Genomic DNA, 16,540 nt, shown 5'->3' on the forward strand with positions numbered 1-16,540 from the left:
AGAATCTTAATTAATCCTAATAATATTGTTGTAAATAAATAGGAGTTTGGGCCTACTATGTAAATTTGGAGGGGGGGGGTCGAAGTATATTCAGACCCCCCAGAAAAACAATTGGGGGGGGGGGGGTCGGACCCCCCAGACCCCCCCCCCCCATGTGTGACGCCCATGATAGGCTAGCACATTTTGATGGATTAAATAGGCATTTACTGGAAAAAATAACATAATTAGGAACTGAACAAGGCGAAGCTAAGAAATGGCGCGATTTCTGTCCTTTGCACTAATTATTACTTGCCGTCTTGCATTCGCACTAAACCCCATAGCGAAGTGAAACCGCGACAGACCGATCTTAGGACCATTAATTTGTCGTTTTGGCTTCGCTTCGTTAACGCGAAGGCAAGCAAGATCGAAAAGATAACTATTGGATTCAATACAGTTTTGTCATTCTGTTAACACTAATACTATGAATTTTTGTGATTTAAGGTAATATAGAGAGACAAAGAAACATGGTTTACCTGATGATTGGAATATTACTTGGTTTATCCTTCACCTTACCAACTCTAATGGCCACCAAAAAATGTCTTGAAACAGTGGACGCACAATACGGTGGACTTCACGCAAACTGTTCTCACATTAAAACTTCAAGAGTTCCAGAAGATCTTCCTGATAACACCACAACCCTAGATCTAACCTTTAACAACATTAAAACTCTGTATAATAATGATTTCAAATATCTGACTCAACTGCGATATCTTGATCTCAGCTTTAATCCTATTGATACTTTACAAGAATTATCATTTCATGGACTTGGTTCATTATTAGTTTTAGAATTCAATGGACACAATTTGAATTATACAGACATTTCCATGCCTTTGGGAGTTTTTACCCCACTCCAATCCCTGACAAATTTAAGCCTCAGGTCTAACGATTTACTTTTTCAAAACAGTCAATTCAGTTTACCAGATCGAGTCATAGGATCCCTAACAAAACTAAAACAGTTAAATATCGACTTGATTTCAGATTTTCATTTTGGATTTTCTAATTTAACAGAACTCAAGGAACTCATCGTTGGTGGGACCTGGAAACACGGAAAATGGTTTCAGTGTGAATCGTACTTTAAATTAACAACCGCAACTTTCAAGGCTTTTTCTAAAATTTCTGTTCAGCTACTTCAGCTAAATAGCTGCATAGTTCACAGTTATGATGAAGAATTCCTTCGTCCATTCCCCGATTTAAAGACACTGTTATTCAAAAATATAAGTTTGCTTTATGGCAATTTTTCTCGCTTGATTCAAGTTCTTCATGTGTTTGAATATAAGAATATGACTGAGATCAGTATTAATCGAGTTAAAATATTTTTACCCTACATCGGATATAATCGACAATTAGAACTACGATCACTGGCCAAGATATGCTTGGAGGAACTTGACTTGAGTCAAAACGTGATTAACATTATAGATTTTGACGTTCTATTCCGCATACCCTATCCACCCTTGACCAAATGTATAAGGAGGCTTGATTTATCAGCTAATCGCATCACAGGGACTTTAAGTTTTTATCGGGTCCCCTTTGTTTTAAAAGTACCGCCTATGCTGGAAGAAGTGAACTTATCAGACCAAATGAAATTCTCCTTTAATGAATATAATATCCGATCATTGCCCCCTAAGGTCTATCGACATTATGCAGATCCAATACCATTTTTTCTCACCAGCAAATTGAAACGTCTTAACGTCGCTGGATTAACACATGCAATTGGAGATATGAAAGTTGATATTCTGTTTATTTTCGCGAATAATTTAGAGTATTTGAATATGTCTTATTGTGGACTGTACAACGCGAAACATAAAGTATTTGGACTAGGTAATTTAGACATTTTGGATGTTAGTGGTAATTCCCTAAGCATTATAAATGTGACATTTTTTGACGAGTTTCCGAATCTAAGGACATTGCGTGTGAGTAACGCCCAGTTAGATAACGATTTTCTTGCTCAGAATGGTCTTAGAATTTTCAGTCCCTTACAAAAGTTGGAAAATCTCGACCTTTCTAGTAATAGTCTTGTGTTTTTACCTAACGATTTCTTTAACTCAATGGTTACATTGAAAGTACTAAATTTAGCCAACAATAACCTTATAACTATACCAGACGTAACCCAGTTGGTTAAACTAAACTCGTTATATCTTAACCATAATGCAATAACTACCTTAAGCCACCAAACTAGAGACATGTTAGAGAAAACCAACGAAAACAACAAGAAGTTCAAGTTACATCTTTGGGGAAATACATTCACTTGCACCTGTGAGGAGATTCCATTTTTACGTTGGGTAGAGGAAACCGACGTTGATTTGGATGGTAGCGATTATTCTTGTGTTGAGTCATCAGGAATACTGACCTTCACTAAAGCCGTTTATAACCAATGGACATCCTTCAACCGAAATTGTGTTTCGTCCTTTTTGTTGAATTTAACTATTGGGGGATTCGGTATTATCACTCTTACTTTGATAGTGGCCTTTGTCTTTCTGAAGAACAAAATGAAACTCAAGTTATTGCTTTTAAGGATGATTGGAAAAAATATTTACCCAAAGAAAAGAGATGATTTTGTGTATGACGCATTTATAATATACACGGACTCTATCTCCGGTTGGGTTTGTAATGAACTGAGAAATGAATTGGAAACAAATCGAGGAATCAAACTGAACCTTCGTGATAGAGATCACATACCTGGTGGTTCTCAAGCCGATGACTTGTTAGAAGCTATACGTGACAGTTGGAAGATTGTTTTAATCTTAACCGAAGAATTTTTGAGAAGTGATCTAGCCTATTTTGCCATGTGTAACTGTTTATCGTCAGTAACACTGACAACACCCCAGAGATTAATCGTTTTAATTGATCATCAGACAAATATTACAGCTAATCTCGATTTTCTTCTTGAAGCTGTTAATGAGGATAGCATTCTATACGTAGATCTTCAGCATCCGTTAACTATTGCTTTCTGGGACAGGATATCCAATGTCATTAAATCAAAGGAAGGTATAAACATATAGCGTAAAATAAAAACAGTTTATTTGCCGTCACTTAAAGCCGTTGATCATTAGTTGTATTTTTCACACATTTTCAAAATTTTCACGGCGTAAACAACGCTAAAATGTTCTCACATTTCTTTCAAATCAGGAAATCGCCCGGCATAGATTCGATCGGATTAAAAAATAAGACCATCCAACGATTTTGCCCAACGCTTATAGGTGTTTACATCGTTCACAGAGGATGCCGAATGTTGTGAAATGTTCAACTCACCAAATCGTTCTAAATCCTGAACGGACAAAACCTTTTTAGGGGTTCGCGTTTCAAAATATTCTAGTTTTCAAGCGATTCAAAATCGCCTAAATGACGTTCAGCGGCTTTAATGTTCACATTTTACAAATGTTTATAATTGTTATTTTCTAATGGAAGCTCTACCTGCTAGAGTTTTCGGAAAGAGACAATCCACAGTGAGGTTAAAATGTAAATATTGTGTGTACTAGTATTTATGATAGCTTTATATAATTTGCACGGGGCTAAGGACGACATAAAATGAGCATGGATGATAAAAACCAATATATGGTCACCTATTATCGCAAGGAAATGAAATGAAATTGAGTTTAACGTCCTACTGTTCTGCTCCGAACTGGGCTAATGAAGGCGGGCATACACGGTGAGGTTAAAATGTAAATATTGTGTGTACTAGTATTTATGATAGCTTTATATAATTTGTACGGAGCTAAGGACGACATAAAATGAGCAGAAAAGATAAAAAACCAATATTTGGTCACCTATTATCGCACGGAAAATTTTGCCACTTGGGGGGGTCACGGTGGCTAAGTGGGTAAGACGCTGGCTCGCTAGCCTGGAGGTCGGGTGTTCGATCCCTGCATTGGCCGAGAAAGTTCACCCAGATTTTTCGGCGTGGTTCCCCCTTGTCAGTGATGCTGGACGGAGGGCCTGACAAGGACAGCTGTCTAGTCGTTCGGGTGAGACGAAAAACCGAGATTCCGTGTACACATTGGCGTGCACGTAAAAGATCCCTTGACAGTTGGAATTCGATATAAGAGTAGGCCGTTGTGCCGCTGTCCGGGCAAAATTTCCCTCATAGCACACTGTATGGCGTACGCCCGTCTTCATTAGTCCAGTTCGGAGCAAAACAGTAGGACGTTAAACCCCATTTCATTTCATTTCATTTCGTCTTACCCACTTAGCCACCGTGAATGTTACAAATTTAGTGTAGATAAATGTAGTATTTACCGATTTCCTGGTAATTATGGGACTTTCTGAAGCCTACAGTACTGCACATAGTTCTCACACGCTTCATTATTTCCGTTGTGCAATTTAGGACCTGTTAAATTTAAAGTCTTATGATTTTTGCTTGGCAAACTGCATGTTATAATTTAATATACTACACGCTGTCACGCTTATAATTAAACAATACACAAAGTTTGACGGTGTCCACTCCACTGAATGTATCAAGATTAATGTAGTCCTCTGACAATTTCTGGAGAAATAAAAATTAGATTTTATCTCTGGGTAGTTTTCATTATCAGTTATATGTAAACAAATCAAGCTGGTACCAGTGTATATGATTGAATTGCCGGAGGTGTCGCCAACAGTTAGATTTCGTCGAATGTCGGTTTTTATTGTGCACGTAAATTCCCCGTCGTCTTGATATTTATTTGAAGTCCCAGCGCGCCATTTTAGCGCTATAGAAACACTTGCTAACTCCAATATTGTGAAAGATGTATCACAAGCTGATTAAAATACAGATTTATATTTCGTTTCGTTTTTTTATACTTTCAATGGCTTACACTACATAAAGATCTGACAAGTTGTACCCGAAGGTCGTGCCAGGGTTCGTACAAGCGGCTTTTGACCATATGACGTCAGACCGATAGCTCCGCACAGGGCACGCCAAGAAGTCGCCGTAACAGACCGTTTCATTGGCTAATTCCTTACATTATCTAGAACGCCTGTTATATAACAACTCTTTCAGATCCTAGTGTAGTAAAGACAAGTAAAAAGAAATTTTGAACTATAAAAAACGAAACGAAATAGGATCCGCGTTTTAATCACTAATATTTACAAAGATATGAGGAATTGAAGTTTCATCGATCAATGCTGATCGCTACGCAATAAACCCACCGCCATTTTGCCAGACAGACCATCCGTCCTGCACCACTGACAAGGGGGAATCACACTGGAAAGTCCAAAAGAACTTTCTCGGCCATAATCGGGATCGAACACGCGACCTCTAGGTTAGCGGGTCAACGACTTACTGACTCAGCCACCGCGGCTCCCGGAAACAGAAGGACCAGGAGAAAACCCACGAGATTGGACAGGGGACCCTGCTCCCTGTTACGTACACGCTGGGAATCGAAATGATGCCACATGACTTTATGACAGACCTTATGATCTAAAGCGCATGCGTTAGATCATTAGGCTACCCCCACCCCCTATTAAACTCCCCGAAGTTCATCCAAAAATGGTATTTGTCAAATGATTATTATTATAAGCACTAGATTATGACATAGCTATTTCTCAGCAATGTACAAACAGAATGAAACATGTTTCGTCTTCTGAAGTCCAAGTCGTGAAGGGAGTTATTCACGTGTCGGAGTACGTGTATTCTTTCAAAATTATATATCGTTAATATAAGTCTTTACAATGATGTGTCTATTCTTATGGGCAGTAGGAGCCACGGTGATTAATTGGGTAAGACGCTGGCTCGCTAGCCTGAAGTCGCGTGTTCGATCCCTGCATTGGCCGAGAAAGTACATCGGGATTTTCCGGCGTGGTTTCAACATGTCAGTGGTGCAGGACGGAGGGCCTGACAAGGACAACTGTCAAATCATTCGAATGGGACGAAAAACCGAGGACCCGTGTATACATTGTGTGTACGTAAAAGCTCCCTTGGCGGTTGGAATTTGATATAAGAGTAGGCCATAGTGCCGATGCCCGTCTTCATTAGCCCAGTAGGAGCAGAATAGTAAGACGTTAAACCCCACTTCATTTCATTTCCGTGGGCAGTACTTTTTAAATATCCGACTTTCTTCAGGCTATATTTAGTATCTCCGGTAAATGTTTCAATCGTTGAGGCGAAATCCGGGTTAAACTTACATGGATGGAACAGTCGATTAATTGGAACCCAAATTACCATCGGAACCTCTACTTTCAGTTGTGCAAAGACGATCTGAAAAATTTAGTAGGCTTGTTTCACGATAAAAGTGTGTCTGGAGGAAAGATGGCGACTCCTTTTACGCAGTGCGCAAAAATGTCAAGAAGTTACACCCCTCTCACAATTAGTTTAGGACAAATTCAGCCCCTTCTAGCCCTTTTTACAAATGAAATGAAATGGGGTTTAACGTCCTACTGTTCTGCTCCTAACCTGGGCTAGTGAAGACGGGGCCCTTTTTACAAACTTATAGCATCCGGGTTACGGCTCTGCCTTTTAGTATTGTATACTATATAGGCACAGAGTAAACTATGTGATATAGGTGTGACTAGATTTTGCTGACGTCATCCACTGTCATGGTTGCAGTGTCCGGGAAAACGACTTTCAAAGTCCAGCTACGTTGCTCCGCGAGGTTCTAGGGCTGCCATTTGGCATTTGGGACTGCCAAAATTGGAGATAATGAGTATGCGAGAGAAGTGAAAAGAATCTCAAATTCCGGGACTACAAAACAGTGAAAACCGGGAGAAAACTCTACAGGTTATATCTGGAAAATTAGACATGCGGTTTCCATGTTTAAAAAAAAGTGTTTAGGAGGCAGCTATAAAAGACATATTCTCGATGAAGATATGTATAGGATATTAATCTACCCGAGGTTGATATGATAGACATGGGCGTGAATTTAGGAAGGGGGAAAGAATAGGTCTCTGTCCCCCCATGGTTTTGTTCGCCAGGACAGATTTTCAGGTTTATATCCACATGAATGTACGGAAGCTCAAATACGAACTATTTTTGTTTATTTCTTTTCCTATTTTTATTTCAATTTTTAATTTTGAAAAAAATTAATTTCTAATTTCTATTTTTAATTTTCGATTTTGTACAATAATTTTCAATTTTTTAATTTTTAATTTCTAATTTTTATTTTTTATTTTCAATTTTGTAAAATAATTTCTAATTTTGTAAAATAATTTCTAATTTTATAAAATAATTTCATTTCTAATTTTGTAAAATAATTTCTAATTTTGTAAGATAATTTCTAATTTTGTAAAATAATTTCTAATTTTGTAAAATAATTTCTAATTTTGTAAAATAATTTCTAATTTTGTAAATTTGTTTTCAGAACCATCAGACCGCCCCGGTTCACTTACATCTTGTCAAACCTCGTGGGTTTTCTCCAGGTCCTACGGTTTCCTCCCACTGCAAAAAAAACCCTACGCGCAAGCGAATTATTGAAATAAAATTAAACCGTAAGTTAGTCCCGAAATGACCTAGTTTGTGTCAAGTGGACGTTAAACCTCATTTCTCTCTCTCTCTCACTTACTGGTAGTAGTTGCGATGGGACAAAAAATTGAGGTCTCGTGTACACATTGGAGTGCACGTCAAAGATCTCTTCGCAGTTGGAATTCGATATAAGTTTAGGCCGTAGCGTCGCTGTCGGTCGGGATAAAATTTCCTTCATAGTACACTGTACGGCGTAGGCCTATGTCCGTCTTCATTAGTCCAGTCGAAGCAGAACGTAAGTAGGACGTTAAACCACACTTCATTTCCCTGTCGCCATGGGACCCACGGTGGCTATGCGAGTAAGACCCTGTCGGCAGAGAATTTTCATCGGTATTTTCAGGCGTGGTTTCCCCTTGTAAATGGTGCAAGGCGGAGGACCTAACAAAGACAGCTGAAAACTCGAAGGCCCACACATTGGCGTGTAGGTATTTTCAGGCGTGCCCCCCCCCCCCCTTGTAAATGGTGCAGGACGGAGGACCTAAGAAAGACAGCTGTTGAGTCGTTCGGATGCGATGAAAACTCGAAAGCCCGCACATTGGCGTGCAGGTAAAAGACCCCTTAGCAGTTGAAATTCAATACAAGAGTAGGCCGTATAGCGCCGCTGCCCAAGCAAAATTTCCCTCATAGCACACTGTATGGCGTATGCCCGTCTTCATTAGCCCAGTCGCAGCAGAACAATAGAACGTCAAACCCCATTTCATTTCATTTTATTTTATTCAGTGTTCCCATTTCGTTGATAACAGACGCTTGTATATACATGTATTCGGCCTACCTCGTCTATTTTTATACTTTTATTTGACCTCGGCTGCACACCTTCCAAACGCGCTGCCTTTAAAGAAAATTGCGACTAACACGCCTTTTTAAGAACTGTTTTTGTTAAGCGACACGTGTTTATAACCAGTAAACCTACGACCGTACCACAATCTCAGGCGTATAGCGGAGAGGCATATCAAGCTACACCGTACAAGCGAGCAACATGACACGATGATGATCAAGGAATCAGTCGAGGTTTGCCGAATGGTCCTCGAGAAAAACAAAATGGAAATTAAAATACAAAATTAAAAATTAATTTACAAAATTGAAAATTAATTTACAAAATTAAAAATTAATTTACAAAATTAAAAATTAATTTTCAAAATTAAAAATTAATTTACAAAATTAAAAATTATTCTACAAAATTAAAAATTAAAAATAGAAATTAGAAATTATTTTTCAAAATAAAAAATTAAAAATAGAAATAGGAAATCGAAAAACAAAAAGTAGTTCGTATTTGAGCTTCCGTATGAATGTCCCGTTCTGAAGGATATCTAACAACTGCCTTGGGCCTCGCCACAGTTACTGATCTTCACGATATTTTCCTACTTATTTGTAGGTAGTCAATTTTTCCATATTGTCATCATATTGCCCCTATTTACAGCTTTCATCGAAATAACACTGATTCAGTAAACTGTTTGTAATTATTATTTTGGTTTGGTAATGAAGTGTTCCAGGTTTCGTCCGCCCCCCCCCCCCCCCGCTCCTTTCCTGTTCCCTTTCCCTTTCCAAAAGCCCAAGTGTTCTCGATCATATCAATCCGAGGGAGGGAAGGCTTATATCCGACATATACAGTATTAATCACCTTTAAATTAATTGGACTCTTTCATTAAAAGTGAAGGGGGTCACGCTAGCCTGGAGGTCGGGTGTTCGATCCTGCACTGGCCGAGAAAGTTCATCTAGATTTTCCGGCGTGGTCCCCCCTTGTCAGTGATGCAGCACGGAGGGTCTGTCAAGGACAGCTGTCTAGTCGTTCGGATGGGACGAAAAACCCAGGTCTCGTGTACACATTGGCGTGCACGTGACAGATCCCTTGACAGTTGGAATTCGATATAAGAGTAGGCCGTAGTGCAGCTGTCCGGGCACAATTTTCCTCATAGCACACTGTATGGCGAATGCCCTTCTTCATTAGCCCAGTTCGGATCAGAACAGTAGGACGTTAAACCCCATGTCGTTTCGTTTCAATTAAAATTGAATAATGATTGGATAAATGCTCGGAAGTTTCCTCCAAATAACGAAAATTACCGAACTAATCACGTGCATGCATGTGAATGTTATTGTTTATACCCAAATACTGTCGCCATTTTGGAGTAAATATAGGTTCAATTGAATTGAGAACAACATCAAAATGGGTAGTGATACGATATCAGACGAATAATCAATCATTTTTAGCCAACAGATATAGGCCTAGCCTGTTCCCCAATCCCATTCTTATTGAATAAAATATAGTTTAAAAAAAACAGATTGACGAGGATGGAGAAAATTTGAATCAAATGGCAATCTTTTCAGATAATTGTGACAGTGAAACTTGAAAGTTTTCGGTATGTTCACAGAAGGATTTTACCGGCTGTGTTAAGTGGACTGTACCCAAAAATACATAACAAAGGAACTCTTGGGCTATAAATACTTTGAAGTCTTGGAGTGTGTGGAGAAATAATCGAAAATTCTGAAAGATATCTTAGAGTTAACGTCCACTCGACACAAATTAGGTCATTTCGGGACTAACATGTTTCAATTTCATTTCAATAATTTCAACCATAAGGTGGAAACCGGAGGTTGCACAGGCGACCCTACTTATTGTCACCTCCAAGCGGCGAAACAAATCTGAAAAATGGCATACGAAGATCTTATAGACGGACACTGGTCTTTTGACTACAGTGCTCGAATCCTGGCGTGAGTCAAGAATAATCTGAGAGATTATCCTGGCGTTTCGTATTAACTTACCACGGGCGGAGCCTACAGGGCTGACAAAAACGTCTATCAGTTTACACACTTGCGGGCACGTAAAAGAATGTCTATAAATTGAAGAGGGGTAGACATAAAGGTGACTGCCCCCCCCCCCCTCACCTTCGCATTGCACATGTAACCAGAGAAAAGACATGTCCCCAAATAACGAAGCTGTGGAGTTTCCTTTAGAATTTTGACAGTGCTCGTATTTCAACAGTGGACAATGGAACACAAAATTGGCTATATCACAACAATGTCTTTATTTATAAACTTAAAATGTTTTAGTCATTTTAAATATAACTGTAAATAATAAACAGGAAACCGTGTCATCTGTAATGATTAATACATTTCCGTCAAATGCAATTATCTATTTCGTACAGTCCACTTACAGTTCAACAGTGTATCTCGTTTGCGACAAAATCTATTTTTTAAAAGTTTTCAATATTTGTTATGCCGAATAAGTTACCAATTCACATGGTATGGAACATTTAAAATGAAGTTGCAAGAAAATTAATTGTCAGTGGTCTATATTTCTAGACATTAGCGTCTATGTAAGAGAACAATGACAGTGGTTTCAATTTCCAGTTAAAAGATACAGTATATACTTTCAACAGAACTGGTGAGCAAAATATTGTTTTATCCATAGTTTTTTTTATAGTTAGCGAAAACTAGACAGATAAATTGGCGCTATTGAGCAGTTTTAGGCAAAACAACAAAAAAACGTTCGCTGCTAGGCATTTGATTTGATTTTTCACCCCATGAGAAAACATGTAAAGCAATAATCTTATAAACTATACAAAATTCAAACAATATGATGTGTGGTCAATATGGACGGAAATATTCCATTGAGTTTACATGTTGGCATCTGGTAGTGTCATAAGTTCTCCTCTATGTATAACGTACGTATAGAGCTAGCAAAGAGTTAAATAACATCTCGAGAACAAAAGGTTTGAGGCCTGGGATTAGTAGATGTGATCCAGATCCCCAAAACGCAACTCTTAAATATGGGGTTTTGGGACACCACCGGGCGCGCTGTTAACACTACCGTCAAAATTGGTTTTGTAAAATATCTCGAGTACATCAACGAAACCTGTGTAAAAATTTCATTGGGATCCCAATGAATATATAAATCCCTCTGTGTATTCAAGTATGGGATTAACCCTTTTCACGCACAATCTACCTTCAATGCAGATCTCAGTACAAGCACAATGTGGGTATATATCAAATTTTTCATTGGGACGCCCTAGGGCAATTTGAATCCTTTTAAGCGGACAATTTTGGGAATTAACCCGCTTCTGAGCGAATAATTTTGGGAATTACCCCGCTACTGAGACGGTCAAAGACCCAATCCACTTTAAATGCATATGTCAGTACATACCTTCGGTACAAGCACATAATTTGTATCAAACTGTTCCTCGGGACCCCCCTTGGCAACATCAATTCTTATGAATGTCAATATTGGGAATTAACCCGCTTCTGCGTAGCTCAAAAGTAAACATTGGTCAGCAACGCCCAATCCACCTTCAGTACAAGTGAATGAGGTATGTATTTAAGGTGGACTTGGCGTGGCCGACAAATGGTGACCTTTCACCTTTTGAGAAGTGGGCTAATAAAGAGGGTCTCAATGAAGATTTTGATACACAATTTGTCCCTGTACTGCGATTAGGCGTGGCCGACCAATGTGACCTACTCAGAAGTGAATCTCCAAAATAGACTACCTAGATGGATTTATATTGCCATTTGGGATCCTCGGGGCACAATATGACACAGCTTTCGTTGGTGTACTCGGGATGTGTTATAAAACCAATTTTGGCGGTAATGTAAACAGCGCCTCCCGGCGGTGTACCCAAAACCCAAACTGGGCTTCCGAACCCATCTACTAATTCCGTGCCTCAAACCCTTTATATTCTAGATGTAAATTAAGTCTTTGACAAAGTACCATAATTAGCCTCAAAATTACCGAAATATTGTGGTGGCAAAGCAGTAATTTAAATCCCATATCATTCCATTAATTAGACTTATTATGTGGGTCACTATTCTGTTCTATTTACAAGCGGGTGGGGTGGGGGTACCATTCAATGCAGATTAATAATCAAAGCCAATCTCATTTACTCTGATTTAAGGTACATATAGAAGGAACATGGTTTATCAGATAATTGGAGTAATACTTGCTTTATCCTTCACCTTATCACCACTAGGAGCCAACAAAAAATGTCTTGAAAAAGTGGACGTGCAATACGGTGGATTTCACGCCAACTGTTCTCACATTAAAACTTCAAGAGTTCCAGAAGATCTTCCTGATAACACCACAACGTTAGATCTAACCTTTAACAACATTAAAACTCTGTATAATAATGATTTCAAATATCTGACTCAACTACGATATCTTGATGTCAGCTTTAATCCTATTGATACTTTACAAGAATTCTCATTTCATGGACTTGGTTCATTATTAGTTTTAGAATTCAATGGACACAATTTGAATTATACAGAAATGTCCATGCCCTTGGAAGTTTTTACCCCACTCAAATCCCTGACAAATTTAAGCCTCAGATCTGACATTTCACGTTTTCCAAACCGTCAATTTATTATACCAGACCGAGTCGTGGGATCCCTAACAAAACTAAAACAATTAAATATTGATATGAGTTCCGATTTTCATTCTGGGTTTTCTAATTTAACAGAACTTAAGGAACTCATCGTTGGTGGATTTTGGAAACACGGAAAATGGTTTCAGTGTGAACTGTTCTTATTAACAAAAACAACCTTCAGGGTCTTTTCTAATATCCCTGTTCAGCTAATTCAACTAAATAGCTGCATAATTAAAAGTTTCGATGAAGACTTTCTTCGTCCATTCCCCAATTTGAAGACATTGTTGCTTAATAATATAACCATGAAGAATGGTAATTTATCTCGTGTGATTCAAGTTCTTCATGTGTTTGAATATAAGAATATGACTGAGATCAGTATTAATCGAATTATAACATTTTTACCCTACATCGGATTTAATCGAAGATTAGATCTACAATCACTGTCAAAGATATGCCTGGAGAAACTTGACTTGAGTCAAAACCTAATTAACATTGTAGATTTTGATGTTTTTTTTACCGCACCCTATCCACCCTTGACCAGATGTATAAGAAGATTTAATGTTTCAGGTAATCGTATCACAGGTACAATAAGTTTGCACCTTGCCCCATTAATATTTGCAGCCACTTCTTTGCTGGAAGAAGCAGACTTATCAGATCAAAGGAAATTCTCTTTTAACAAATATATTATTCGGGCAACACCATCTGATGCACATCGTAAATTTCCAGAACCAATACCAATTTTTATCTCCAGGAAATTGAGATATTTAAACGTAGCTGGATTACCACATGAAATTGGAGAATTGGAAGTTGATGTTGAGTTTATTTTCGCGAATAATTTAGAATATTTGAATATGTCTTATTGTGGACTGTACAACGCGAAACGTAAAGTATTTGGACTAGGTAATTTAGACATTTTGGATATTAGTGGTAATTCTCTAAGAATTATAAATGTGACATTTTTTGACGAGTTTCCGAATCTAAGGACATTGCGTGTGAGTAACGCCCTGTTAGATAACGATTTTCTTGCTCAGAATGGTCGTAGATTTTTCAGTCCCTTAAAAAAGTTGGAAAATCTGGATCTGTCTAGTAATGGTCTCGTGTATTTACCTAACGATTTATTTAACTCAATGGTCACATTGAAAGTACTAAATTTAGCCAACAATAACCTTATAACTATACCAGACGTAACCCAGTTGGTTAAACTAAACTCACTGTATCTTAACCATAATGCAATAACTACCTTAAGCCACCAAACTAGAGACATGTTAGAGAAAACCAACGAAAACAACAAGAAGTTCAAGTTACATCTTTGGGGAAATACATTCACTTGCACCTGTGAGGAGATTCCATTTTTACGTTGGGTAGAGGAAACCGACGTTGATTTGGATGGTAGCGATTATTCTTGTGTTGAGTCATCAGGAATACTGACCTTCACTAAAGCCGTTTATAACCAATGGACAACCTTCAACCGAAATTGTGTTTCGTCCTTTTTGTTGAATTTAACTATTGGGGGATTCGGTATTATCACTCTTACTCTCATAGTAGCCTTCGTCTTCATTAAAAACAAAATGAAACTTAAGTTATTGCTTTTAAGGATGATTGGAAAAAATATTTACCCAAAGAAAAGAGATGATTTTGTGTATGACGCATTTATAATATACACGGACTCTATCTCCGGTTGGGTTTGTAATGAACTGAGAAATGAACTGGAAACAAATCGAGGAATCAAACTGAACCTTCGTGATAGAGATCACATACCTGGTGGTTCTCAAGCCGATGACTTGTTAGAAGCTATACGTGACAGTTGGAAGATTGTTTTAATCTTAACCGAAGAATTTTTGAGAAGTGATCTAGCCTATTTTGCCATGTGTAACTGTTTATCGTCAGTAACACTGACAACACCCCAGAGATTAATCGTTTTAATTGATCATCAGACAAATATTACAGCTAATCTCGATTTTCTTCTTGAAGCTGTTAATGAGGATAGCATTCTATACGTAGATCTTCAGCATCCGTTAACTATTGCTTTCTGGGACAGGATATCCAATGTCATTAAATCAAAGGAAGGTATAAACATATAGCGTAAAATAAAAACAGTTTATTTGCCGTCTCTTAAAGCCGTTGATCATTAGTTGTATTTTTCACACATTATCTAAAGTTTCACGTTGTAAACAACGCTAAAATGTTCTCACATTTCTTTCAAATCAGGTAATCGCCCGGCTTGGATTCAGTCGGATCATCCAAAGATTTTACCCAACGCTTATAGGTGTTTACATCGACCACAGAGGATGCCGAATATTGTGAAATGTTCAACTCACCAAATCGTTTTAAATCCTGAGCGGACAAAACCTTTTTGGTTCGGTATTTCTTTTAGAGATTCAAAATCCCCCAAATGACGTTCATCCGTTTTACTGCTCATATTTTACAATTGTTTATATAGCATTCAAAACGCTTATGATTTTTGCTTGGCAAACTGCATGTTATAATATGCTACACGCTTATAATTAAACAATACACAAAGTTTGGAGGTGTCCACTTCACTGAATGTATCAAGATAAATGTAGTCCCCTGACAATTTCTGGTGAAATAAAAATTAAATTTTATCTCTGGTTAGTTTTCATTATCAGTTATATGTAAACAAATCAAACTGGTACCAGTGTATATGATTGAATTGCCGGGGGTGTCGCCAACAGTTAGATTTCGTCAAATGTCGTTTTTTATTGTGCACGTAAATTCCCCGTCGTCTTGATAGGGTCTGTGTTTTAATCAGAGAGAGAGAAATGGAGTTTAACGTCCACTCGACACAAACTAGGTCATTTCGGGACTAACATATGGTTTAATTTTATTTCAATGATTAGCTTGCGCGTAGGGGTCTTTAGCAGTGGGAGGACCCGGAGAAAAACCACGAGGTTGGACAGGCGACCCTACTCCTTGCCACGTGTGTTTTAATCAGCTTGAACTCAACCATCATTAGGGTGTAACGGTGATATACTAAAACGTTTTTTTTTTAAATCAGATAAAAATTGTAACCTCTAGAGGCACCACAAGCTAAAAACGCGATTGTTCGTACAATCATAGGCCATAATTCAGGAAGTTACGATCCGATATGCGCGAATATCGAAAGGAAACAACATATTTGGTTTGTAAACATACATTCCAAGTTTCATAAAAATCGGATGAACATTGTGACCTCTAGAGCCTAGGGTCCACGGCGTATTTCGTTGTCAAAGATGTATTATTTCACCGTAATCAACCGAATCAGTGGAGTAAATTACCGAAACAAAATTAAATATATAGATTGCATAAAGAACTTGCGTAAACTCTAATTATGCTCACTGAGACGTTTTGGTGTCGTGAAAGCCCTCAGTACTCCTATGGAGTTCTAGTCTGAAATTGTTATTGATTGCAATGATTAAAACAAAACTTTAAGGTAGATCAGATGATGACTATAGAGTATAAATCATTCACAAGTTAACAAGAGCGAAAATCCTAAAAGTAATAAGCTGAAAAGAGTTGAACTTTTCAAGCAGATTGGATAATAACTTTTTCTGCTAGAACCTTCAAAAGATTTGTCAAAATAAGGGCCAGAATTCTTGAGGTCACAATTTTGCTCCAATAACTCTAGTAGTAATTATCGGAAATCATTGAAAATCATCGTGTTTCTTCGTCTCACACCGCATTTCAACGTGGGCGTATAAAAACTGTTTAAATATATCAC

At 37.9% G+C, this 16,540-nt stretch overlaps 2 protein-coding genes across 2 annotated transcripts; both read left to right on the plus strand.

Annotated features, from left to right (window-relative positions):
* The first annotated feature begins 560 nt into the window (after positions 1–560).
* On the plus strand, positions 561–4,516 carry LOC126809446 (toll-like receptor 4). Its single transcript, XM_056098873.1, has 2 exons — positions 561–818; positions 1,800–4,516. Exons 1-2 carry the CDS (start codon positions 561–563, stop codon positions 3,036–3,038), a joined length of 1,497 nt encoding a protein of 498 aa, XP_055954848.1. The 3' UTR covers positions 3,039–4,516.
* A 6,090-nt stretch (positions 4,517–10,606) lies between these two features.
* Positions 10,607–15,425, plus strand: LOC126809394 (toll-like receptor 4). Its single transcript, XM_050534070.2, has 2 exons — positions 10,607–10,850; positions 12,355–15,425. Exon 2 carries the CDS (start codon positions 12,372–12,374, stop codon positions 14,901–14,903), a length of 2,532 nt encoding a protein of 843 aa, XP_050390027.2. The 5' UTR covers positions 10,607–10,850; positions 12,355–12,371; the 3' UTR covers positions 14,904–15,425.
* The last annotated feature ends 1,115 nt before the right edge of the window (positions 15,426–16,540 follow it).

Source organism: Patella vulgata, chromosome 1 (assembly GCF_932274485.2).
Source record: "Patella vulgata chromosome 1, xgPatVulg1.2, whole genome shotgun sequence".
NCBI lineage: Eukaryota > Metazoa > Mollusca > Gastropoda > Patellidae > Patella > Patella vulgata.